This window comes from Phasianus colchicus, chromosome 2 (genome assembly GCF_987193195.1).
Source record: "Phasianus colchicus chromosome 2, bPhaCol1.hap1.1, whole genome shotgun sequence".
Classification (NCBI taxonomy): Eukaryota; Metazoa; Chordata; class Aves; order Galliformes; family Phasianidae; genus Phasianus; species Phasianus colchicus.
The window spans coordinates 26,602,766-26,627,456 of NC_143437.1; the positions used below are offsets into that span (position 1 = coordinate 26,602,766).

The 24,691-nt window shown below is 38.0% G+C and overlaps 3 protein-coding genes across 4 annotated transcripts in view; 2 read left to right on the forward strand and 1 right to left on the reverse strand.

The window, feature by feature from the left end:
• The window catches only part of RHOQ (ras homolog family member Q), a 22,507-nt gene extending 15,106 nt beyond the window's left edge, over nucleotides 1-7,401 (forward strand). The window contains exon 5 of one of the 2 annotated variants that reach the window (XM_031594610.2): nucleotides 262-7,401. In XM_031594610.2, coding sequence (XP_031450470.1) covers nucleotides 262-417 — 156 coding nt within the window. In that variant the 3' untranslated portion in view covers nucleotides 418-7,401. The remainder of the gene's footprint in view (nucleotides 1-261) is intronic. The other variant, XM_090135175.1, reaches the window with a different exon arrangement.
• Nucleotides 864-19,161, reverse strand: PIGF (phosphatidylinositol glycan anchor biosynthesis class F). Its single transcript, XM_031594589.2, has 5 exons — nucleotides 18,927-19,161; nucleotides 17,137-17,228; nucleotides 16,201-16,317; nucleotides 11,824-11,932; nucleotides 864-999 (listed from the first exon to the last, which is right to left on the reverse strand). Exons 1-5 carry the CDS (start codon nucleotides 19,152-19,154, stop codon nucleotides 886-888), a joined length of 660 nt encoding a protein of 219 aa, XP_031450449.1. The 5' UTR covers nucleotides 19,155-19,161; the 3' UTR covers nucleotides 864-885.
• Nucleotides 19,162-19,190: 29 nt separating this feature from the next.
• On the forward strand, nucleotides 19,191-23,649 carry CRIPT (CXXC repeat containing interactor of PDZ3 domain). The gene is made up of 5 exons (XM_031594618.2): nucleotides 19,191-19,341; nucleotides 19,435-19,500; nucleotides 20,202-20,256; nucleotides 20,995-21,098; nucleotides 22,911-23,649. The coding sequence occupies exons 1-5, from the start codon at nucleotides 19,326-19,328 to the stop codon at nucleotides 22,973-22,975; spliced, it is 306 nt and encodes a 101-aa protein (XP_031450478.1). The 5' UTR covers nucleotides 19,191-19,325; the 3' UTR covers nucleotides 22,976-23,649.
• Nucleotides 23,650-24,691: the final 1,042 nt, after the last annotated feature.

The window sequence follows — 24,691 nt, forward strand, 5'->3', positions numbered from 1 at the left end:
GAAAATGCCTGCAGGACCTCACTGCCTGTCCGAAGAGTTTATTTAATATGCTTCCTTTATAAGACAAACCAAATTAAAGAAATGCCCTATCTTTGGACAGAATACAAATCTTCTGTTCTTCTACAGGGGGAAGCACATTCAGATAAATTTTCAAGATCGCAGCCAAACTTTGTGGTTTTCACTATAGAAACAAATGGCTGAAGTGCACAGTTCTGAACAGCTGCAATATATTGCTATTGAATTAACTTATTTTCTTGACAGATAGGAGCCTACTGCTATGTGGAGTGTTCAGCTTTAACACAGAAAGGACTGAAGACTGTTTTTGATGAAGCTATTATAGCCATTCTAACTCCAAAGAAACACACGGTGAAGAAGAGAATAGGTTCGAGATGCATAAACTGCTGTTTGATCACGTGAGATACATTTGACAATGGCCAGGCTTACTGTGAAATTCTACTGAATTTAAATACAATGCGTTAAGTACACAGCAAACTTGTTTGAAAGCTAAAATAATGATTCTGCCTTCTACAACCAGTGAAATCCAGAGGAATACAATCAAAATCAATGAACTTTGTAATAAGAAGCCACCACATCTGTTACAAATATTTTATTCAGACTGGAAGGTACAATCTCTCAGGGTTACATAGTCTAGAGGAAGCAAAAACTGCACCATGTTGAAACAGCATCTGTATGATGCTATTGAGTGGAGGTGCTTGGCCTGTAATACTCTAAATGAATTTGGATAGTCGTCTGCTTTGACTACACATATACATATATATCTAGAGGGGGGAAAAAAAAACAAAAACCAACAACAACAAAAAAGAAACTTTTGCACAGTCTGTATGGAATCTGCACAAAGAAATACCTTGTCTCTCTTTGCGCCAGTTATCTGCTTTTGTATGTAAGCTGCTTCCGGTTCCAGTGTATCCACAGAGGTGCAATAATCAGACCAGCCATATAGCCAAAGGTAGCTCCGAGGGAACATGAAATGGGCCATACCTGAGGGGAGAACACAAGGGAAAAGCAGACAATGAGAAAAATTGTTTGTGTTTTTTTGTACTTTGTGAGCACAAATTCTCAGTGTAATCTAGGTACTGAAAGACAGTGGAGTCTTATTCTATTTTAAAGCTTGATGTGCTTTCCTAAAAATGCCACAAGTATAACAATCATACGTGCAACTTCATGAACACTAAATGCCATGGTACAGTTTTGTTATTTTTTATATTAATATGTATTAAAATGTAACCAGGCTTCTGGCTGTTGCAGATCTTAGTTTGATGTTCCCAAAACAACGTGAAAAACTTACTAGCATTTATATCCTCCGATGTGTTCAGCTAACTTACTGTCCTGCTGCACACACCTTGAAACCTACAGATTTTATTTTTTGTGACAGTTAGACTTGAAGATCTTTGTCCCTTCCAACTGAAACTATTCTATTCTAAGTCTGCCTTTTTCCATTTTTCCTTCCAATCTTTCATGGTATTCTGAAACTTTCAGAGGTGTGTCTAAATAACCTAATAATACAGTAAGGCCAGAAACTGAGATGAATAGAGGGTTGGGTTTTTTTAGGCTTGAAAAGTAGGTAGAGGGATGAATTCCCTTCTGGCTAGAAGAAGGAAGCAAACTTAAGTCTGGAAACTGACTGAACATCTTGCACCCAGTTCAGGAAAAATATAATAAGCCAGTATGTTGAAGACTCCAAGACAGCTTTCATTATAGGCTCTATTTCCTAGCATAAGAACGGGGAACTGACTCAATACAGCTGACTCACACAAAGCATCTAGTATTGAGGCAAAGAAGTAATGGAATCCTTCCCACCACCACTGTCAAATTGGTATTGATTTTCAGGGAGGATGGGCCAAAACAAAACTTTAACCATTCTGTACTCAGATGTAGCATATTTTAATGTCAACTGCATGTTGCATTTGATGAAGGTCCCAACTAAGTTGGTGATTAAAAATATTGTAGAATAAACTGAATTCCCACCTCTCTTCAAAACTCTCCATTGTATATTGCAGGGACAATTTTGCACATCCTGCTGTACAGTCCTTAATCTAGTACAGGCTGCACTGTCCTATTCTTCGTTTTTTAAATTAAGGGGGATATTCCCCTTCTATAGTACTTGAGACTGAGAAATGCACTAGACATTAAAGAAAATACCCACATCTCAGTGTCCAGCCTTTTTTTCTACTTCATTTTGACTGGCAATTCATGAGAATCAAATGAACTTACTCTTAATGGTACTGGTTTCTCATTTTCCTAGGTCTGATTCTTTTCTTTACTCCATTATCACAGTGAGAAATAGATTTATTTACGTCCTTCAATAATGGGAATTTTAACTAGGAATAAGAGTAATTTATTTTTGTCCTCTGCTGTTTCATCTTCACATTCCTTAGCATTTGCAGTTTATATATTATTTGGAGGTCTTAAGGAGTGTAGCAAAGATGAATATAAACAAGGTGCCTTAGGTACTCTTTATTGACCTTGTTTCATTCTTCCATTTCCAAACATTCTATCTCTGCTATTTGGTTTCATTGCTAGAATGTTTTGGCTGTTGCCTCTCAAACCAAAGACTTGCTTGTTTCAATTCAGTTAACAGTGGCATTGTAGATCTTCTATAAAAAGCCTTGAGATGCTTTGGCACAGTAGGATATTATGTATATTTAAAACTCACATGACTTTGTGGCCTTGGCTAAACTTATGCTTCAGGTAGATCTTCTCAACTTTTAGAAGAAATGTAATCAAGTTATTTCTAACATTTTGCAGGCTATTTTAAGTGTCTAAAGGACAAAAGCAAAAAAGTCCCTAAGACCCCAGTTACTCAGTAATATTCAATGGAAACAGCAGTCAAACTTTCTTATCCCCTGGTGAAGTGAAATACCATTCTAACAAAACTAACGAGAGAAGCTTCATAACTCAGTGGTCTCCTTTTGCATCAAATTCTCTGTGAGTGATCAATGATCCTTCATTAAATTTTACCTACATTAGGTGAATCTATTGTAGCCAAATTGCTTTTCAGAAGTATGAGTAGATGTCAGACTGAATTTTCATGTTCCCTTAACCAGTAAAGTCAATATCTCTGATGACCCACTCACTCTGTATTTTTTGGTATTGTATGTATAGCGAGCAATTGTTGAAATGATTAAAATGATCTCTGTTAATTGCTGTAGCTTCTGTTTCCTGACTGAATCACAACTTGGAGCACAGTTTCTCAAAATTTTCCTGAATTATGTAACTTAATATTGATGATGCCTCTGTGTGCCCTCCAAAACATTCAGTTTTTGCTTTGATTTTTTAAAAAAATCAGTGTTACCTCACAGGCTTTCAGGCTGTCTTACTTAACACATGACCTCTGAAATCCATCCCTCACCCATGGCAGACATCAAAGGTAAGGGGCAAAAGGGAAAAACCATACAACACTCCATCTCACTGACTGTGAATGGGATAGAAAAAGAAACATCATCCTTCTAGTGGCATAGAAAAGAAGGGTCCTATAGAAAAAAGAATGTTACCAGGTGCCTTATTATTGTTATATGGCCCAAAACAGTTGTGAAGGCATTTTGGCCTTCTGAAAACTCCCTAAGCACAGGAGCTACAAGCTTGGACATAAGAGAGTAGCTGTCCGTATGTCACCTCTCAAGGCAGGGCAAAACAAACAAGTAATGGTCAAGCTCTGCACCTTTTATTCTTGACCAATGCCATATAGCCAGATGCACCCAAGGGTGTATGTAAAGAAACAAAGAAATATTAATATGTGGTTCTTAAGCTCATCGGCTTCACTGAAATAACAGCCCTTGTGTATGCTTTACAGTCTGTAGTAAATGTACTGCATTGCATCCACCAAAGAAAGTGGACTGCTTTCTTTTTCATCAGGTGCCAGCCTTGTTTTTCTGGGGTTCAGTCACTTTCTGCTGAACCTTTTTAAATGAAATTGACTTCCTTGATCAATCTACTTTTGCCCCGTCTTGCGTATTTTCTCTTAAATTTGGTTTGATGTTCCTGACTCAGTACCAAGTGATAAAAAATCTAAGCAGCTGATAGACACCTACCAATCCCATTTGTTAGAAGTACCCAACTTCTAATGTATTCCTTTCACTTTCTGAAAACTGCTCAGCTCGGTTTCTCCTACTTTGTGTTCCTTTCTGCTATGGGGAAGCTGACATAACCTACTCCACCACTGACATCATGCTTGGGGTGGAGTAGATGGGTCAGGAAATAAGCAGGAAAATAACATGTTAGGCAACATTACCTTACTGCAGTTTTTTTGAGGGAGAGGAGAGGAAGTTGATCTGCAGAGATTAATATGGGGAATGTAGGAGGCAGGACAGAACATTCTTCAGGAAACTGTTGTGAAATACCTTGTGTATCCCAGCAGCTGGGAAGCATCAGCTACCATCCTCACAGTTCAATACAAAAACAATTTATGTACCAAATGCATGTGGAAACAGGCCAGTTCTAACAATATGTATGTGATTGCTAAGAATCTGAACAGCGGCTTGGCAACAACAAATCCCACCTGCATGCTTAACAAGCACAGAAATTGAATTTTAAGGGATAGAGCAGAAGCCAGTGGTTAACAGAAAGCAATCCTGACTTCTGCTATTTCAATTCTCTTCTAGCCTTGTTCTTTTCATTTCGCAGTGCTGATAGGACTTAACAGGAATTTCTTTAGGTTAGCTAAATAGATACTGCAGAACTGCAAGGTTTCTAGTATATTTAAGAACTTATTCTAAGAACAGGAATTGCCAACCTTTCAGGAAATAAATGAGCTAGTTTCCTAAGTGCTCTATGGAACACCTATGAGCCAACTTGAGAATACTTAACATATTCATGGAAAGAGGAGCATGTTGCAGGATCACAGCAAGATGATCCCTGCTCTGCTATGCTATGCTATATAACTATATAGCTACTATATAGCTAGTTAAAGCAGATTTCTGGCTGCATGACAGTTTTGTCCTCTACTGTAAGTCCACAATACACATCCCATGCAATAGGAAGCATCTCAACACTGATAATGACATAAAGACCAGATTCTTACAAAGCAGAGTAAAACCCTGATAAAGGTTTTAAGGGTATCATAAAGTAAGCAGGTGACTGCTGTTACAGACAGAGTAGGGAAATCTACTGCATTTGTTATTTTAATAAACAAACAGATTGGTCCCATCCTGCAGATAAGTGCTTTTCTCATATGCCTACACTAGGATTTTTTTGTATTGTTATTATTTCCAAAGATCTGTTTCTGGCTGTCAATTAGAAAGCTATGTAAGATTTTTATTTCACTTAAGAACCAAATAAATGAGCACAATGATTTTCCCTCTGTTTCTAACATGCCTTAAATTACAGATTGTTTAGTCTGCACTGTCTTAAAATTTTCAAAACATATTTTTAACCCATTTTGGTTGTGTGAATGTTAAGTGTCTTATCATGTTGTACAGAATGTGTATGTTGACAAGCACGTGCTGCGGAAAGTGTGAAGACTTTTTCAGGCTGGCATTTGTAACCAGAAGTTGATTTTGTGGATTTGTGTTCTAAAGACCTAGCAAGCATGGCTACCTTTGATTTCACCATGGAGGTTTACACTAAGAAAACATACCCTTAAATAAACAATGATAACCTCACTGAAGTGGAACAAGCTTCTAACTCTCTTTAAAACAAACAAAAAAACACCCAAAAACCAAAATCAAACACTTCCCCCACCCCAATGGATATTATCCCTGCTACTCTTCTGAAGCAACTTCTTTTACATCAAAATTTCTGCAGTAGTTAATAGAAGCTAAAGCAAATACAAGAATGATATTCTCTCAGCTGAAGAATAACAATGTAGCATGAAAGTTTATAGTTCTGGTTCAGCTTACTTAAGTAACCACCAAAAATTGTGCCCAAGATTCTCCACTGACTCTTTTTCAACTGTCCAAAAGGTATCTAGGCCAACATTTAGAGTCATATTGGCTAATACATGGCAATCAGTCAACTCAAGTTATATCAGCACTACCTGTTATGTTACAGACATTCAGTATGAAGTAGGAACTCATACTTCATTGTCACTTTCATATATGATACAAAGCCACTGTAGACAAGATATGGTTTCAAAGTCACATTTTATCATCACTAACTACAGATCAAAATTATGCTATGAGAAAAATGGGTGGGCATGAAAACAGTGAGCTTAAGATGTTTTAAAAATCTGGTGTCAAAATATGCAATAAAGCCAGGAACTTTACTTTTTGCTAAATAAAGTTTGTGAGTGATGTATAGGATGTCTGGAATACTAGTTCTACAGCATACAGAGTATACTGTTAAGGTTTTCATCCTTTATTATACCATCTTGTTCTGCAATTCAGTTACTTCAGACAAAGAAAGGATGTGTCACTTTGTGTCTAGTACCACCTAAACTATCCCACTCAGTTTCAGCAGTGTTGTGCTTTGAGGTGCCACTTCTCAGATGACACACAAAGCTTGGATCCTAACCACATGTGGATATTGTACCATCAACCTGAAATAGGATCAATCTGGAAAGAAAAACACAACTAAGCAACTGCAGCAGGAGTTATTTCCTTTTTCTTTGCTGAAACTATTCTAAGTAACCCCAATCCTTACATAACCACTGTGCATCAGAGGCAATTAGCTACGGATGCGTAACTCTTGAAAACTTCTGATCATAATCTAGAATAGTCAAGTGATCACAATTAAATCCCACAAACTATTTGTAAAATTTCTTAGGAATTTGACAGTAAGCTCAAGACACTGAAAAATACTAATTCTCCCAATATGACATTTTTTCTCTGCAAGACAAGTTTTACTTGTCTTTTTTATGTCTTGAAAAGTATGTTGTTTCTTTTTTAATACATACATGTAACAGCTGTAGGGACTTGCTTTCCTGTACAACTGTCCTTACATCTTTACCTTTGTCTGAGATTGAATCAATTCTGCAGTATTCTTAATTCTTCTATAAACACAAAGAACCACCTGGTAGGTTACCCCGATCAACTGTTTTGCACAGTTAGAAAATAAAACTTACTGAAAGGTAGCAGAGAGACAACAGGCATGGCCAAACTCTATGTTAAAAAGTTAATTTATGAATATCAACAGAATAATGAAGAACAATAAATCAGGATACCAAATGACTTTCAGCAATATGTTATATACTTCTCACAGAAATGCTTTACATGTTTTTTATTTCCATTCTGAAACATTATTCAGACAATGAATGTCATTTTATTTCCAGAAGAATATTCCATTCCTGCTGAGTTTCATTTACTTAGAATAAAAGTTGTCATTTATATGCCAAAAGACACATTTTACATCATTATATTTAAATGTAGGGCCACTAATCTGAATATCCCCTGTATGCAATATTTTTCACAGTATGAACGTGGAAAATAAAGCGAAGATTTTCTGAGATATCTGTATTTATTTTGTTTTTCTTATGTGCCACAAGAGGTATGCATAAAGAACCATTATGTTTTTAGCTGGTTTATAAGTAACTAAGTATGAAGCAGCATTTTGGTTTTAGCCATTAGGACATGGATTGCAACTCCTGATGATAAATTTTTATTGATTTTTTTATTAAGTTTGCTCCACTGAAATCTTAATCTTTTTGAAGTGAAAATGAATTCCAGTGAAAGATATACCAGACATACTGAAATCTGATTTTCTGATAAGGCAAGAAATAGGTAATGGTACTATAAACTACTCCAGTTCTATTATGTCTCCAAGGATGGAGCTTCCACCACCTCACTGGGCAGCCTGTTCCAGTACCTCACCAGCCTTACTGTAAAAAAACAACTTCCTTATGTCCAGTCTAAATTTCCCCTCTTTTAGTTTGAAACCATTTTCCCTTGTCCTGTCGCAACAGAATCTACTGAACAGTCTGTCCCCTTTCTTCACAAAGCCCCCCTTCAGATACTGAAAAGTCCCTATCAGGTCTCCCCAGAGCATTCTCTTCTCCAGGCTGAACAGCCCCAGCTCTCTCAATCTGTCCTGGTAGGAGGGGTGTCCCATCCCTTGGATCATTTTTGTGACCCTCCTCTGGACACACTCCAACAGGTTCATACCTCTCCTGTACTGAGGACTCCACACCCGGATACAGTACTCCGGGTGAGGCCTCACCAGCAGAGTTTTGACTGGACTGTAAGTACTCTTGAGCCTACATTAATATCTATGTGATTTTTTCCACACCTTGCCTAGGACTTAATCTGTAGGTGTTCCTGTAAGCATGCCAGTTGGATTCAATTCTGCACAGAACACTCCCAGCTCATGTCTTTTCTTTTTCCTCCAATGAACCTTCTTCCATAACTATGTTATGTACAGATATTTTTATGATCAGGAAATCAACCTGCACTAAATATTTTCTTCATAAAGCAAGTAGATTTACAACTATATTATAATATTTTATTAGGCCCATTCACCATTCTCTGCCTTAGGCTAAAGGTAACACTTACAACACCTTTCCTCTTTCATTGCAACTATGAGAGGATCTACTATGAGCTTTCATAATTGCCTGCCATCAGGCAGCAAAAGGAATACTATTCCAAAAAGGGACTTTGTTTCTAGTACACATAATTTCTGAAGAATGACAGAAATGTCTCTTGGCTCTGAAGACAGCAACACACAGCTGCTACATGCGAGTCAATACCTGTGATGTTGAATCCATACTGAGTGGGGACAGAAAGACAAAAAAGTTGTGTAAACTCTTGTATGAAATACAGTGTTTCTAGAGAAGCTGGTTCATAAATATGAATCAGCCAACTTGGCTGAACTGAAAAGATGTGATTCCTGGGCAGCTATTGAAAATACCTGCCTAGGACAGTTACAGTTTAATTGTCCCCTTTAGTTAGCAACACTTAAGAGATCATGTTCAGGAAAAACAAATAAAAAAAAACCAAAACCAACAAACAATAAAACCAAAACCATTAAAATAAATAAATAGATAATTGCAAACTTCTGAGAGTTGTGAACAGGATCTCTAAAAAGCTACCTTAAAGGAGATCCACTCCTGCCTTGAAGACTTGTTAGCATTTTCATGCTTCACTGCAGTATAACTATAAAATATAAAGGCTTTTAAAAAGAGCTTCTTTCAATTTTCCCTACAAAGCAGATCCTTAAAAAAAAAGAAAATAAAAAACCCACCTAAAATTGCAGTTTTCAAAGACTGTTGAAATGGCAGCCTGCAGAACTGATAAGCAAACTTCTCTATTCATCTGACCTCTTGAATTACTCAAGTGATGATTCAACTAATGATCAAGCAGTTCAGATTCAAAATGGAAATTAAGATTTCTTCCCCCACCCCATTATTTTAAATTCTACAAGGTAAAAAGTGGAGGAGTGGGGAGCATTCATGCCCCCAGAAACAACTAGTGATAAGTTATGATATTTGAAGCTTCTGCCAATTCTTTGCTGCTCTGAGGAGTCAGATAATATATTTTTAGATTTACAGATTCCAGATCTTAACTTCAGTAAGTCTGTTATGTTCAGCTTCTATGACTTTGAAGACTTTTCAAACAGAATAAGCTGATCATTAGCAAACCTGTGTCTCTTAGAGCAGGGAGACAGTGGGAATGGACAGATCAAAAATGAAATGGACTTAAAGTTATCAGTCTTAATCAGAGCCTATTGACTTTTATTAAGTTTTTCTTATATCACTGGTGCATAAAAGAAAGTTTTTATACATGCAACTTAGTGTCTTCTGAGATTTTGTGCATGTGTACATGCATGCATATATCTGCACCAGCATAAAAGAGATTAGTCACATGTGTGGATGGTATCCATTTGCCTAAACATGAGGTGTCTGTCATTCTTACTATGCTCTTTCCTCTCCAGCTACTGCTCTGAAAGCTGATGTGTTTCCTCTAGGTCCTCTGCCATCAGCCCTATATGAGTTTCTAAAGCATTGGATGGCACTCAATATTATGATTAGGCTACCAAGTATCATCCAAAACTCATGCATGTGGGCTTAACTCCAATTCTAAATTTCCAAAAGCATTGGTCTGAATGATTATGCATTGTAAGGGAACTGTTGAGTCACAGCCTGAACCACTGATCGAGCAGCTGGGGAAAGGACCAGGTCACCCCTGGGAGCACAGGTGAAGGCAATTCAGCTGTGCGTCCACAAGGGGTGGAGCCTGCACCTCTCTTAGACTTCATTTAAGGGCTGACTGCCACTGGGGAAGGATCTCTTTCTGGAGACCCCTTCTTGGTAGAGCCTTCCCCTGTGAACCTGGAATCTTCTCATACAGGTAAGCAATCTTCTTCCCTTATAGCACCTTCCTATGTCCCGATCCTCCCATCATATTGATCTATCCAATTGCTACACTCATGCACACAATTTTCACCCAAGATCAGGTTCCATACTAGGAAATGCAACACTTAGAGTAAATTCTGTGAATTACGCCAAAGAAAGAAGAGACAGAGAGCATTCAGAACTTCTTTCAGACAAATGTCAACAGAGCAGGGACATGAACAACATGCCGTTATATGCTTACATAAATGCAAGTTTTTATCAACAGTTACATAGGTTGATTCAATGTACAAATACCAGTGAGTGAAGACACTGTGACAAATCTTTGGTGCAAGCACAAGTTTAAAATAAAACCTGCCAGATGCAACATGCCATTTAAACATAGCTGAGTAAGAAAAGAACTGCTTGTCTCTCACTGCAAAAGAACATAGCATTGCATTTTGATGAACTCCTTGTCTTTTAGGCAGTATCAGGGAAGGTCAGCCAACAATTAACTAGTTACCAATACAACTAGCAACTTTACCATCAATCTCACACAGGTATCTTGCAAAAAATAAATCCAAGCTGTTTTAGAGAGGAAAACTTCATTTTGTATGTAAAGTATTACCCTACTCCTCTACTATCATTTTTGAAATAGAAATTTTAATGTCTCATTATATTGGTGTAAAGGACGGCTGATGGCATAAGGCTGCTAGCTACTTTAGGAGGACAAATTTTTATGGCAGCTCTAAGCCACAATGTCTCTGCAGTACCAGAAAGAAAAGCACGTTGTCTGTTATATGATTTCTGAAATAAACCTTTGAAACTGTCTGCTTACAAACAGGCCTGATAAAGATTGTGCAGCTGAGAGTTCTTGAGTTTGCTAACTGGAGGAAAGAAAATACCCACTGAGGATCTTTAGAGCAAATTGATACCAGTATCATTTTATAGCAAATGCAGTTTTTCACTGTTATGTAATCATTTCTCCATGACAAACAAAATATGAAGAGAATAACACAGACATTTGAATTTATACAGACAATCTGCAGTGCCAGCATTTTTTATTGTGCGAATACAAGCTAATCCTTGCCTCCCTTTGAAATCAGAAGTCAAGACTGTATTACAGTTCTTTGGCCACACCATTTCCACAAGTCAATTCAAATCTATTTTAAATGCATTCTGTTAAGTGCTTGTACAGAACTAAAACACTGGGAGAGAGCATCATTTCTTCCCTGCTCATAAGAAAGAAAAGATACCAGACAGAAGGTAGACAAACCTGGAGCAATCTTTATCATTTCACATTTTTCTTTCTCCTTGTTTAGGTTATTCATATCAAAATTCTTACAGCTCTATTTTGTGATTAAAATTTGCATGCAGCACATACTCATAAAACTACAACAAAAAATCTTAAAAAGGGAGGTAAAAAAATGTGCACTTTACATCCTTATACTGTAAGCAAAGGTGCTTCCAATGATACTTTAAATGTCTGGCACTACCCTGTAGAAACAACTTGCAATCCAATATATCTGTTTAGTTTCAGAGCAATTTTAAGTAGCTTCTATATCTGGAAGACATTTTTTATTTATAATAAAGATGCAGATACTAACCTGCCAGGGCCGATCCCAATCGAGAGGAATAGGAAATGCTCCAAACCAACCTCCTAATATACTGCACATTGTAGTAATCTGTAGGCTGTTTTCCCAGATGGACATAGCTCTGTAAAAACAGTGTGTTACAGGATTTCAACAGCCGCAAATGTTACCAGTTTAGAATGACATGAAAATAAACACTGCAAAGTAAATACAGACTGCATGCTACACCTCTTAAGCCACAATGCATCTAAGTTCAACTGCACAGGAGGCAGGAAGAATTTCTTGCATGCTGGCAAATTCTTTTTGCACAGCTAATCAAAACATATAGTGTATGACAACGGATGTTAGTGACTTTGGTTCTCAGTTTAGAGCCTCCTACCAGCAGTGACTTCAAAAGTTTTGGAAAATTTGGGTTTCTGTTTATTAGGTAAGTACTTATTGTCCATCATCAGTTTACTGAGTGATTATTTTGCTTTCCTCAAGCCACGGACTTGTGAGTTCTTTGTACATTTCATAACATTGCAGGGCATAGTACTGAGGGACATGACTTCAAATCCCTACTTCAAATCAGTAAGGTACAAAACCTGAACCTTAAATTTGCTCCATCTCAGATTATAAACACAAATCTAGCTTTAGCCAATGCAGGAAAAACGATGGGCACTTCACAGCTAAAGTCTAAATGAACTGCAAACCTCAAGCTTCACAAGTGATGCTTAGATTGCATGACATGAAAGCTTTAACCCTTGTTTTGAAAAGTCTAAAGTACTCAGAAGTCTAAAACACATAACTCACTGCTGCATTCAATATTGAGGGAACCATGTGTAAGTGTAGGACAAACAGTTTCTACTGCTTGCATAATAGAAGTCATACTGATTGTAATATTTATAATGTAATGCTGACATTTGGGGCAGAAACAACACTATTTATTCTATGCTAATCCCATTGCTGTAACTTAGAAACTAGATTTGAGCACACAATTCTATCTTCTTGTAACCTGAAAAAAAAAAAAAAAAACTAGTCTCTCACCAAAAATTGTAAATTATTTCCAGAAGCTGAATAACTGAGCTGTGAGCCAATGTGGAGAGGAAACCATTTGCTACAGCCCTAAAGCAGTGAAAGAGGCAGCAGAATACACTAAGGACTGACTGAGGTACGTTTGTATCACACAAGGCATCCTATCTGGTAAACGTAAGCACATACTGCTGTGCCATATGGGGATGCTAGATTGAGTCCAAAAGCAAAATAACAGAACGAGCAAGGCACAGTGCCCAAGTGAAGAGCAGTTCTCGGTAGTTTGCCAACAATTTGAACTTCTAATTCATCCACACAGACAAAGTATGGGCACAAGCCTCTCAAACCTGGCGTAACTTGTCCTCCAACAGCATACTGCAGTAACAATGCATTAATCACTCATTCTCTGCATGGAGTGTCAGCTATCAGGATTTTTGTAGGTAGTCATTAACACACCACATAAATCATTAGTATGAGCAGCAACATATATGAGCTTTATATACACACACATCTACATGTATTTATATGAAAACCAAGTTTCATTTCTGTATTTTTAAACTACTGAGAAAACTATAACTGAAATCATTCTACAGGCAAAACTAGTGATATTTAAGATGGTAAATGATGATTAGTGGCATAATAACATTTTAAAACCTCAGATCATTTCAAATCTTATTCATGATAAGAATTCAAGTTGAGAACTGTTTTAAATATTATTTGAATTAAGAGGTTAGTTAACATAAAATAAGGTATTAAGATAGATCATGGATAGACAAGATGAAGAAATCTGCACCATGGCATGACTGAAATACAAAGCAGCACACTCGTTTGCTGCCCACCTTTACAAAGGACATTTCCAAATCTGTGAGTATGCAGTACACTGACAAATCATTAAATGGGAGAAATGAAAGCTGGACAAAGCACTTCTGTACTTCACTTGCTTTATTTAATTGCTTAAAAAGTCCACTTAGAAAATTTCCACACACTTCATGTTTTTAAGCTATCTGAGCTACAATTGTGTTGGATGTAACTGTTTTCTGCATTCCAACGTGTGCCTGACCCACCAACATCCCCCAACCCTTATGTAACAAACAAACCACAGATCACACAGTACCATGCAATGCCACATAGAATCTGACCCTTACAGACAAGCAGACTTAGACTGATCTTTCTTGAATTCTAACTGAAAGTGATTTTACTCAAGGTGACTGCTTTGCTAGAAGTGCTGCAATTGCAGGCAGAGAAAGCTAAGCACCTCTGCAGAAAAAAATAAGCACTTCGCAAGATTACCTCCACGATATTTATGCTGAATGACTCAATTGCACCATAGCTATTACAATGCAATAGATTACACAAGTTACTTGGATGTAATCTTATGAATAGGCCTCCAAGAAAATATTAGGTTTAATAGTATTTTCACACTTGATGACCACCACCTTAACATAGCAGAAAGATTTCACACTATCTAGAGCAACAGCTGGTTAATTAATGTTAAAATCTATTACTTGTTTACATTTGATTTATTAAGATAAACTTTCTTTTTATAAATGCCCTCTCCTACATTTCTGTAAAGACAAAGGCACAGCAGATCTCAATCTTACAAATACTGCGAACAAGAGCAACAAGCATAAATGTCAATGATTACTTCAGTCTAGGTAGTACACATACTTTTTAAACAATTCCTCCTTCATTCTACACTATACTCCTACTCAGACTTTCCAGCTTGTTGTGCCAGTGCAATTCAATTTCCTTTAAGGCAAATAGCCATGCTGATCTTACCTAAACGCCCTTTTCCCCCATTCAACCAGTCCCACCTCATTCCATGTGGTTAAGCCAGGATATAACCTTTGAATAAATCATTCCTACACTCGGTTAACATCTAAGTTACTTGCAACTCATTCATAAGGTCAAGTGAAAAAACACAGACTTGTTTTCAAAAGGGCAACTTGCTACAACCCATAAAAAATTTACTACAATATTTCTCCATAATCTATTTTCATTCAAAGGCTTGCATAACCAAACATCGTTACTAAATGCACGTTTAATCAGATAAAGTCATACGGCTCCTTACTAACAAGTATGTATAACAACATCATAGCAAGACAATCCTGTTTCCTATGCAATAATTATGCTGAAATAACATTAAGATCTGGACTAGGAAAGAAAAAGACGTGCATTTAAAATCTAACCTGGCATAAAGATAGGCAGTTGTCAAACACTTGTTACTTGATTTCACCTATTCTCTCCAGTTGCAGAACTTCCACAGACCAACAAGTGAATCAGCAGTGATTTGTTTTGGCTATATAACACTGATTTCATTAAATTCTTGTGAGCCATCATTTTTATTACCCTATTCACCCCTTCTACTGAAAATAAAAACCAAGCATAACCAACCTGCATAAGGGTTTAGATACTTCTCAGTAAGCTGAGAACTGATACAAAACAAAAGCCAATATATAAACTACTATAAACAGTTTCCAATTTCTTATTTCTGATCTTCTCTACGCAGTGTAACTAAATGTAATTCCCTTCAGTCAGCGGGATGATAGAACTTTTTGTTTTCTTTTGAGATGAGAGTTTACCCTTATCAGCTGTTGTAAGGGAACAAACGCTAACTCTTATTAAACTTCAAGTGTATGTGAAGCTTCCTTATGTTTCAGAGTCCAACCTTTCAACAGTCCTGTTATTTAGCATGTGAAAAAAGGCAAAAGAGAGAGAATACTTCTGGAGAACATATTATCCATGCTAATGTAATGGCTTTTACAAGGCAAAAAAAAAAAAAAAAATTACATTCATTTAAATGTGCTCTTGAAAAAAAAAAAAAGAATGCTTGAAACCTGACACTGAGGAAAGCTTTCTTTAAATTTGAAAAAGAACAAGGGTAAAGATTACATAATTAAGATGACGGTAGATTATATATTTTCACAATTACATTTAAGTTAAAAATACTGTTAAAATAATACTCATTTTAGCTGCTATTCCTACTCTAAGAACTGTTTTTATAGAGCTAACATAGGATCAAGCGTAAGATTCTTCCTCTACAGCTCACTGACAAGTCTCCTCTTTATTATAATCATTATATTGGATGCTTTCACACCAGTAAAGTGCTCATTTGAAACTTTACCTCCTCCAAAACATATAAAGTAAGGCTTAGTCTCTGGATACCAGAAGTAAAAGGTCAGTTTTCTGAACCAGTGTCTTCAAAATAAACACTATTTTTGTCAGAAAAGCTTTCATAGGCTTGTAATTACAAAAGTGACACAACACCCATAATTCAGAGTTTCCCTCCCCAAAGTAAAATAATAACAATAATTCTATGATATTCACATCAATTCAGTCAATTTCTATCCTGGTTGAAAATTAGAATAGAACAGAACTTACCCATTTCTACTGAATACTCGTATCCAAGCTTGTATGTTTGGTCCCAGCAAACATAAACATTGTAAAGTAGTAAAGGTAGACAGGAGAACTGAAAACAAAAATGTCTCAGTCACTGACCTACAAAGAAGCAATATAACAAAATGATGTTATAAATACTGATCTTCTAAGAGTTCCAAGATTTAGGAAAAAAAAAAATTCTCAATCAACTTGTGAAAGCACACATGCTTTCTTAAGCCTAATGTATAAGAATAAAGCTTTTTCTTATTGTTCTACAACAGTTCAAAAAGGTAGAAGAAAATCGCTATCATCTGTTGCCTCAGCAAAGACTGAAATGTAGTTTATTAGCCCCTGATATCTGTACCATTTTAAATACAGGTTTATCTCATACAGAACATCAGTTTTGAATACTTGGAAATTTACTTCATTATTCGGTTCATTTTTCTAGTTTGATGTTGTGGAAGCAGCCATCAAACCAAACACCACTGTTAGTCCATAATTTGTCAACTCTCTCAGAAATCAGGTTGCTTTCTCGTTCTCCTATTTTCTTTATTTAATTATGGCTAAAAATTTACTTATATCAAAAGGATGAAAGATATGCAACATGCTTATTTTATAATCTTAGGAGAAAAATAATTAAACAAAACTTAGCAAGCGTTTGCACCCATACAAACGTGACACATGGAAAATAGTTGTACCCCTACACAGAACAAATATTAAAGTAAAACAAGCTGTTTTTAAGTGTCTCACAGAACAGATCTCCAAATACATAACAGTCTAAGAGCCAACTTCTACAAAGACAGCCACCCTGCTTCCTCCAGCCAGGAGCTTACTGTTTAACTTTCGATGTACCAAATAATATATAAGAATTTATACCAATATCTGCTAGGAGAACTCCCCCTTAAAGCGTTTAGAGAAAAATAGGGTCTTCTGACTTACTCTATGAGAGGTGCTCCATAAAGAACAATAATCGCATGAAATAGTATGCAAGACATGAAAAAGTATATACAGCATTTTAGAAATCTGGATATCTAAAAAAGAGCAATAAAATATCAGAATAATGTTTCAAAAGTAAAGAGAATATAAATAACATACTTAGCTTATATGCATCTAATCAACAGCATCACAAACTACTCTTTCTTTATAGAAATTCAATTTTAGCTACAGCACAGTATGTATTCAAACAGGTATCCTTTAAACAAAGAATTAAAAAAGACCACACTCACTCCATCCAACGTTTATTCATCCATCTTATTATAATAAAACAATTATAAATAACTAGAAATGGCAATATAACCAGAGATGGTTTCACATTCTGCGAAAGCTGCCTTTTAATGAAAGTTTAAAAAACTTCAAAGTGAGAAAGTACATAATATGAAAAAAAGCCGTTCAGAATCAAAAGTGGTATTTAACACTATAAGCAATTAAAGCCACACTGTTTTGAAACTTGGCATCGTACATGCTAAATCCCTTTGACAAATGTCTGTGGCTATCTGTAGACATATAACTGGCTAGGAAATTAAATGACAGCTTCTGGGTACTCACTATATCATACAGAAGGACGGACACTGGATAAACATATCTGGCTAGGCCTGTTCTGATCAGGTCACAAATGGAAACCCGTATCTCACTTGACTGCTTCTTCGATATTTATTATTTATGCTAGGCTGGGATGAAACCTCACCTAGAACACATAAGCCTGCTTCATTTTCAAATAACAGATGGTTAAAAGACTTGTTTTCCATGATGATTTCAAGTATTTTACATCCCCTCTGTCAGCAGTTAACAGTTTTACATACAAAGACACTACTTTCTTGGATGACTGCTTAACTGTTTAAGAATCACTGTAAGAGCACTGTCTGACTCAGCTGGTGGGAGTGCACGACTAAGCTGACTGCAAATTGTATTCTACCACTCCTGATCCAGCTGTGTTTTACTCCAAACCTGCTCTCTTCTAACCTGTTATACTGGGATCCGTGTCCTTTATGGTCCTGTTACAAACTGTCACTACAAAAAAAAATCTCCCAGATTCTTCTGTGTGCAGATTTAGTCATTCAAGGAAATACAATCATTTTGACACTTTTCAACTTCACTTTTTGAAAGTTTACCAACTTTCAGAGAATCATAGAATAGCTTATGTTGGAGTGGGCCTCAAAGCCCACCCAGTTCCAACCCCCTGCCACGGGCAGGGCTGCTCCCCACCAGCTCAGGCTGCCCAAGGCCCCATCCAACCTGGCCTTGACACCTCCAGGGATGGGGCATCACAGCTTCTTTGGGCAGCTGTCACTGCCTCATCAACTTTAAGTAGTAACGAGCTTTTCTCTCTTTTCCATCTCAAATCCTACACATGAGAAACAACACAAGACTGAAGCATCTCTTAGCAATACTGAAGGCCAGGCCTAGAAGGTGAAGTGACTTTTGTGCCCATTCTGGTGTGCCCCGAATCCTGCCAGCAGGCAAACTGCTGGTGGTCAGTGTTGTCTCGTGGCTACAAACCACAACCCGTGGGCAACAAGTGGCAGGGATGGCTCACCCCAGCGGGCTGCTGGCAGCTCCAGAGTTAAACTCCGCAACAGCTTCAGCACGTGCTCACTCATGGAAAACAAGAATTCACCACCAAAAGCTGTAAATTCTTTCCCACCCCATCATTTCAGTGACAGGCTTCGCATCCTCTCCTACATCACTCGGTAGGAATCTAAGAAAAAAGAAAAAAAACAAACAAATCTTACCTTGTTAGACAGCGAGCTTCTCTTAGAAGACGGATTTGGCTTGAGGATTAAACACAAGGTTACGTTAAGGACGCTAACACAAACAGAACAAACACACAGCCACGTGAGGTGCGTGCCCAAAACCGAGAACCCGTCCAGAAACAAAGCAGGCACGAGCGCCGTCAGGACGATGGAGACGGCGCAGAGCAGGTTGGCAGCCAGCAGCTTCCTCAGCTCCGCCTCCCTCATCGCGGCGAGCGGCGCTGAGGGCGCTCAGGGGGCCAAAAGGGCTCTTTTTTTCGTGGCCTTCACAAGGCGCAGGGCCCAGCCGGCCCTTAGACGGGACGCCGGCCGCCCGGCAACGGGATGGCGTCAGCTCCGGGGCGGGTCCGGAAGAGGCGGCTGTTGTGCTGAGCCGCCATGGTGTGCGAGAAGTGTGAGTGCGGTGGGCTCGGGGGGGTCCCCGGCACCGGGAGGGGGCTGAGGGCGGCGGGCAGCGCGGTTCTCATCGTTTCTATTCTTTCCGCAGGTGAGAGGAAGCTGGGCACGGTGATCACTCCTGATACGTGGAAGGATGGGGCGAGAAACACCACAGGTAGCGTCGGTCGCGCGGTGTTCACCGCGGGTCTGAGCGAGGTGCGCGGCTGTCGCGGCCCCAGCGCCGCGGTACTTAGCGGGTTGGCTGCTGCGGTTTCCTGTGAGTGCGGTGAAGGTTTGTTTGCCTTGAGCTTTCTGGCGTTGAACTTGTCCACCTCGCTGCAGCCTTCCCGTATTTAAAAGGGGATCATAAACGGGGGGGGGGAAATCAGCTTTTTACTTGCGTAGATCGTGATAGGACAAGGGGGAATAGTTTTAAGCTGAAGGAGGGAAGGTTTAGATTGGATGTCAGGGGGAAGTTCTTCACAGAACTTACTACTACTTCCAGTAGTAAGGTGCTGGAACAGGCTGCCCAGAGAGGCTGTGGATGCCCCTTCCCAGCACCAGGTTGGATGGGGCCCTGGGCAGCCTGGTCTCATACCAGATCTGGAGGTTGGTGGCCCTGCCTGAGGCAGGGGGTTGGAACTTGATGGTCCTTGGGGTCCCTTCCAACCCAAGCCATTCTATGATTCTGTGTTTCTGTGGTGATCTTTCCCCTCATATTGAAGGATGATAGACAGTGCCCACCCATGCTCTGTGCTGTGTGCTTCTCCTCACTCAGACCGCACGTGCACACGTATGGCAGCTGGAAGCTGAGCTCTTTCCAGTATGCTTCAAACTGTAGAAATGTATTGCTGTGTGCTTGTATTCTTTTTATAGAAAGCGGTGGCCGAAAGCTGAACGAAAACAAGGCATTGACCTCAAAGAAAGCAAGGTTAGTATTTGATCCTGATTTCACCTTAAAAAAAAAAGGCAATTTTCTGTAACTGAGACCTCACTTTCTCACAAAGCAGGGTAACTCCTCAAAACTTGTCCAAAATACACCTCATTTTTTTGGAGAGAGTTACAACATGTCATTCCTTGGTGAAAGTGTGTCTGAATGTATTTCATGGAGGCTTTCATGTGGAATTACAGAGCCTGGGCAGCTGTATTGCTGCAGGCATCCCTAAAATTGGTAGGAATTGGTGTTTATGTTAGGAGAGGAGCTGAAAAGGCCATCTGTCCCTGTTTGTGGAAGGAGGATTAGAGTATTTAAAGGTCCCTTCCAACTCAAATGATTCTGTGATCTTCCATGCTAAGATTGCCTGTTCAATCTCTTGAGCATCTCCTTAATGTCTAAAGCGTGTTCTGTTATCTTATGCCAGGGGCAAGCCATTGCTGGAATGTATTTTGAGTTCAAAATAGGCTTGTATCTTAATAAAAATATATGGCTTTAGTTCAGCTTTTATTAATTTTATCTCTGTAATGCAAGAAATCTCTCATAATGGAGAAAGCAGGAGTTTTTCTATAGAAATTCTGTAGTCTGTTAGAGTTGACCTCTTTATGTCCCTTTTCTTGATTATAGTTTTTGCTGGAGTTTCTGTCTGTGTCCTTTCACATAGCACTTTTAGTATGAGGTGAAGGAAGTACTTTATTTCAGTGTGCATAAATAAAGTACTTCTTTTTTTTCCAGGTTTGATCCTTATGGAAAGAACAAATTTGCAATATGTCGTATTTGTAAGAGTTCTGTCCATCAGCCTGGGTCTCACTACTGTCAAGGATGTGCCTATAAAAAAGGTGAGTTTCACTGAGTACCATATTATCTCACTTTGTTTTGAAATTAGAGACAAGTAGAACTCTTGAGTTTGTTCTGTATTGCAAAGAGAAGGCTGTGATGAGATTCAGTCTTTAACTACTAATGTGAAGGTGTAGAAAAGATGGAGTCAGAGAGTCATGACACTGATTCCATCACAGTGCACAGTGATGGAGAAGAGTGTAGAAGTCTTTAAGTCCATATAAATAAATCAATTTTCACTACGAGGGTGGTCAAACATTGTAATAACAGCGACTCGGAACCCTTATGAAATCTCTACTGGAGAATAAAAAATTTTATCAGTCTTGTGAGTATGAGAGGGTAAGCAAAAGGGCTCAAACTTGTAATCCGTGGGGGGAAAATAGAGCAACATGAACTCAGTTACCTTATTAATATTGAAGAATTCACTTAGCACAGAGACATGGGGTGGACGAATTGTTAGATGTAGAGTCACAGCTAATATAGTAATGAGTTTTGTTTATGGAATGATGTTAATTGTTCTACAGCCGTGCACTGTGTCACTGAGTACATGGTTTAGCAGTCTGCTAAAGGAGGGCTGCCTTTTCTCGCTGCTAGATGCTCACCAGATGGCTGTCTGAATTCTATATGATAGAACCTTGTTATTTCTTAAATTTATCATCATTTTGGGTGGGCATCAGGATTTTATCTTTGTCTGCTTGTGCATCCTTCCAGGTAGAAACCTCAAAAATATCAGAAGTTAAGCTTCAAGTACGTTAGGTTCTAATTCTGAACATCAACGATGCCTAGATTGCAGCATATTTCTAGAAGCAGCTGCAGTCTTGATGGCTCAACTGTTGCATGTCTCTGAAATCTAGATACTATCTAAAAAGTTTGTTTCTCCTCACTTTAGATCTGGAGTGAACACGTATGGGATGGATTTTGAACTCCAAAGTAAATAACAAAGCATGTTCCCCATTGTTCTCTTTTTTTAATGGACTCTTTAGATGCATGTCCAATCAAATGAAGCCTATATGTAAAGTCATGATTTGTAGAGAGGCAACAGAAATAGCTGTCAGTTAATATATATTTTTTTTGTCTGCTGATGAATGATCTCTTAAAGCAAGATGTGCCCTACTGGACAGAATATTTGGTACCTTTCTGTTTTAGAAAAAGGGGGAAACATTGAGGAAACTCTCCTTTCTGTCCCTGCCGAACTTGTGTACTTTTTGCTGCACCAGTCTTCTGGCTGGCTATTCTTTGTGTTTAGGTCAAAGTCTTCTGGGTCATTAGTTGTCTTTACTTCAACTCTCAGCTATTCTTGGTGTCCATTATATTTCTCTCTAGTACTCTGTAATTAGCTTAATTCTATGAAATTGTATTCTTATCAACTTTCTCAATTGTTGGTTGATCTTTCATTTAGCAATCAGTTTTTTGGTGCCTGTATTTCCTTAGCCTAGCTACCTTCTGTCCATCTCAGGCTATGGGAATTATAAAGTTTGGTAACATGTTTTTTTTTACCCATGGGATCCTTTCCTGCCTGTCCTTCAGTAGTTCAGCAAATTAGAGGCTTCAGGTGCTGTGCAAATCATAATGCTCTCAGAGTTGATTTTTTAAGTAGAAGTATTACATGTATACTGCAAATATTAATTAGTGTTAAAAATTGTATTACTACTTCTGAATGTGCAATATCTGGTGAGGAGATACACAGGTAGATTGTCAATTAGAAATCTTTAACGATTTCTTGAAAATTATCCTTACAAAAAATAAATTAACTATGTTTTTGAAGAAAGGATAATGGTTGTTTAATAATTCACACACCTTTTGTGTGTTTGTAGGCATCTGCTCAATGTGTGGCAAGAAGGTCTTGGATACGAAGAACTACAAGCAAACTTCTGTCTAATTACATTGATCAGTTTTTCATGAACTTCTGACTTCTGCATCTTTGTACATTTACCTTTGTCCAATATTGTTGATGAATATTACTTTCTGGAAGATAATACACTTACTTGGAATGAGTTTAGGGGAGAAGACAGCCTGGCTGTTTCTGTAGAAATGAACACGATATTTGATTTTTGTTGTTCCAGCGCTAATGTTAATATTTAAAGGTAATGGTTTGCAGCAGCTGATACAGCTCAAAATGGTAGGTTGAAACTGTGTTACTATCATACTATCATCCTTGAGATTAGCACTTATTGTTCTGTTGTCCTGTCTTGAATCTTCTGCTTGTCTGGTGGTAATACTTAACAGGTACATAAAATATGAGCTTATATCACGTCTTTAGAGTACTATCGTTAATTAGTCTGTGCTTATAGGTATTTATATTTTTACTCATCCCTAACCATTATGTCCTGCACTTTGAAGTGCTCATTTTCAGAGCTTAATTCTATTGTTCTGATCCAACAGTAGGGTTTGTTGAATCGCAAGCTGTTAAACTACTGAAATGCAGTGTGTTGCTGCAAAAGTAAGAACTGGCAGAGTAAGATTGATTAGCTATTCCCCTGTCAAATCCTAAGTAGATTTTGCATACGGCATCTGGTGGCCCAAGGCAATAAAATAATGAGCATCAATTTCTCATGCCAGGTCTCAGTCTCCTTATTTCCTAAGTTAGTGTGGTTTCTAAATGCTTGTTTTGAAGCTGGCTCTTGAATTCTGTGATGTAATTGTTTATATAAATGTCAAATGGAAAGATCAAAACAAGCTGCCTTCCCTTTATCACTGTTTGGAGATAAGACTGAAGCAAGCACCTGTGAACATGTGAGGCTGCATTTCTTTCATCCTTTTGTAAATTCTATGTAAGAAACAAATTCTCTTACAAAGAATAATAATTTCAATTCATGGTAGGATTTTAACTAGACCTTTTTGTTTATTCCTCTTGCCATCTATTCTTAGCAAATTCTTACAGCTTTGCAACTTATTTTCAACCATAACAGAGAAAATATCAATAGGAATTTCCCTGTGAATAGATTTGCTAGTTTAAATTTCCTTCTGTTCTGTTATCTACTACAGAGATAACTGTATGTGTGATAGAGACTGAACAGTCGCTGTTCTTTCTGTGTGTTAATGTGAAAAACTGAACAGAAAGTGCATGGAATAGCTCGTACAGTCACACCAATTCTAATGTCAGTGTACATCACTGTGGCACATTCCTTGTACAGATGAAAAAATGTCTATAATGGACTTCATGCTTTGCAGCAAGTGCTTCTCAGTACAATTGTAAAAACATTTCAACCATTTAACAAACAAATTATGAGGTAGCTGTGAAAACCAAGTAGTTTATTATGTATGGATCGTTGTCCTATGTAACAACAATTCTATAATGCCCTGGCAACCGTTAAGAGGTCCAAATGAGACCATGGTTAGTGCTGAATGTATGTTCTAGAGAACATCTTTCCTGTCATGCTGGAAACAGTAATTTGTGGTTAGGTGACTGGATTTGGTTAACTGCCTACTGGATTTATGTAAGGCAGTTGTGCTGAAGGATCTCGCTTGAAAGTACTTGTTTTCTGCCTCTTTTTTGTCCTCTACAGCTGTAGGATATTTTCTGTGCAATTGGTATCACTTACTGCACTGGCAGTATTGCATTAGAGGTATGAAGACTATTAGAAGTGAAGGTTGT

Bases quoted from the DNA above. Each gene is read 5' to 3' on its own strand.
- PIGF (XM_031594589.2), bottom strand. From the start codon at position 19,154: ATGAGGGAGGCGGAGCTGAGGAAGCTGCTGGCTGCCAACCTGCTCTGC. The intron at 17,229-18,926 runs GTAAGATTTGTT...GCTCTTTTTTAG, and splicing joins GAAGCTCGCTGTCTAACAAG to ATATCCAGATTTCTAAAATG. The intron at 16,318-17,136 runs GTAAGTCAGAAG...GCTTCTTTGTAG, and splicing joins TATGGAGCACCTCTCATAGA to GTCAGTGACTGAGACATTTT.
- CRIPT (XM_031594618.2), top strand. The intron at 19,501-20,201 runs GTAGCGTCGGTC...TTCTTTTTATAG, and splicing joins TGGGGCGAGAAACACCACAG to AAAGCGGTGGCCGAAAGCTG. The intron at 21,099-22,910 runs GTGAGTTTCACT...GTGTGTTTGTAG, and splicing joins AGGATGTGCCTATAAAAAAG to GCATCTGCTCAATGTGTGGC.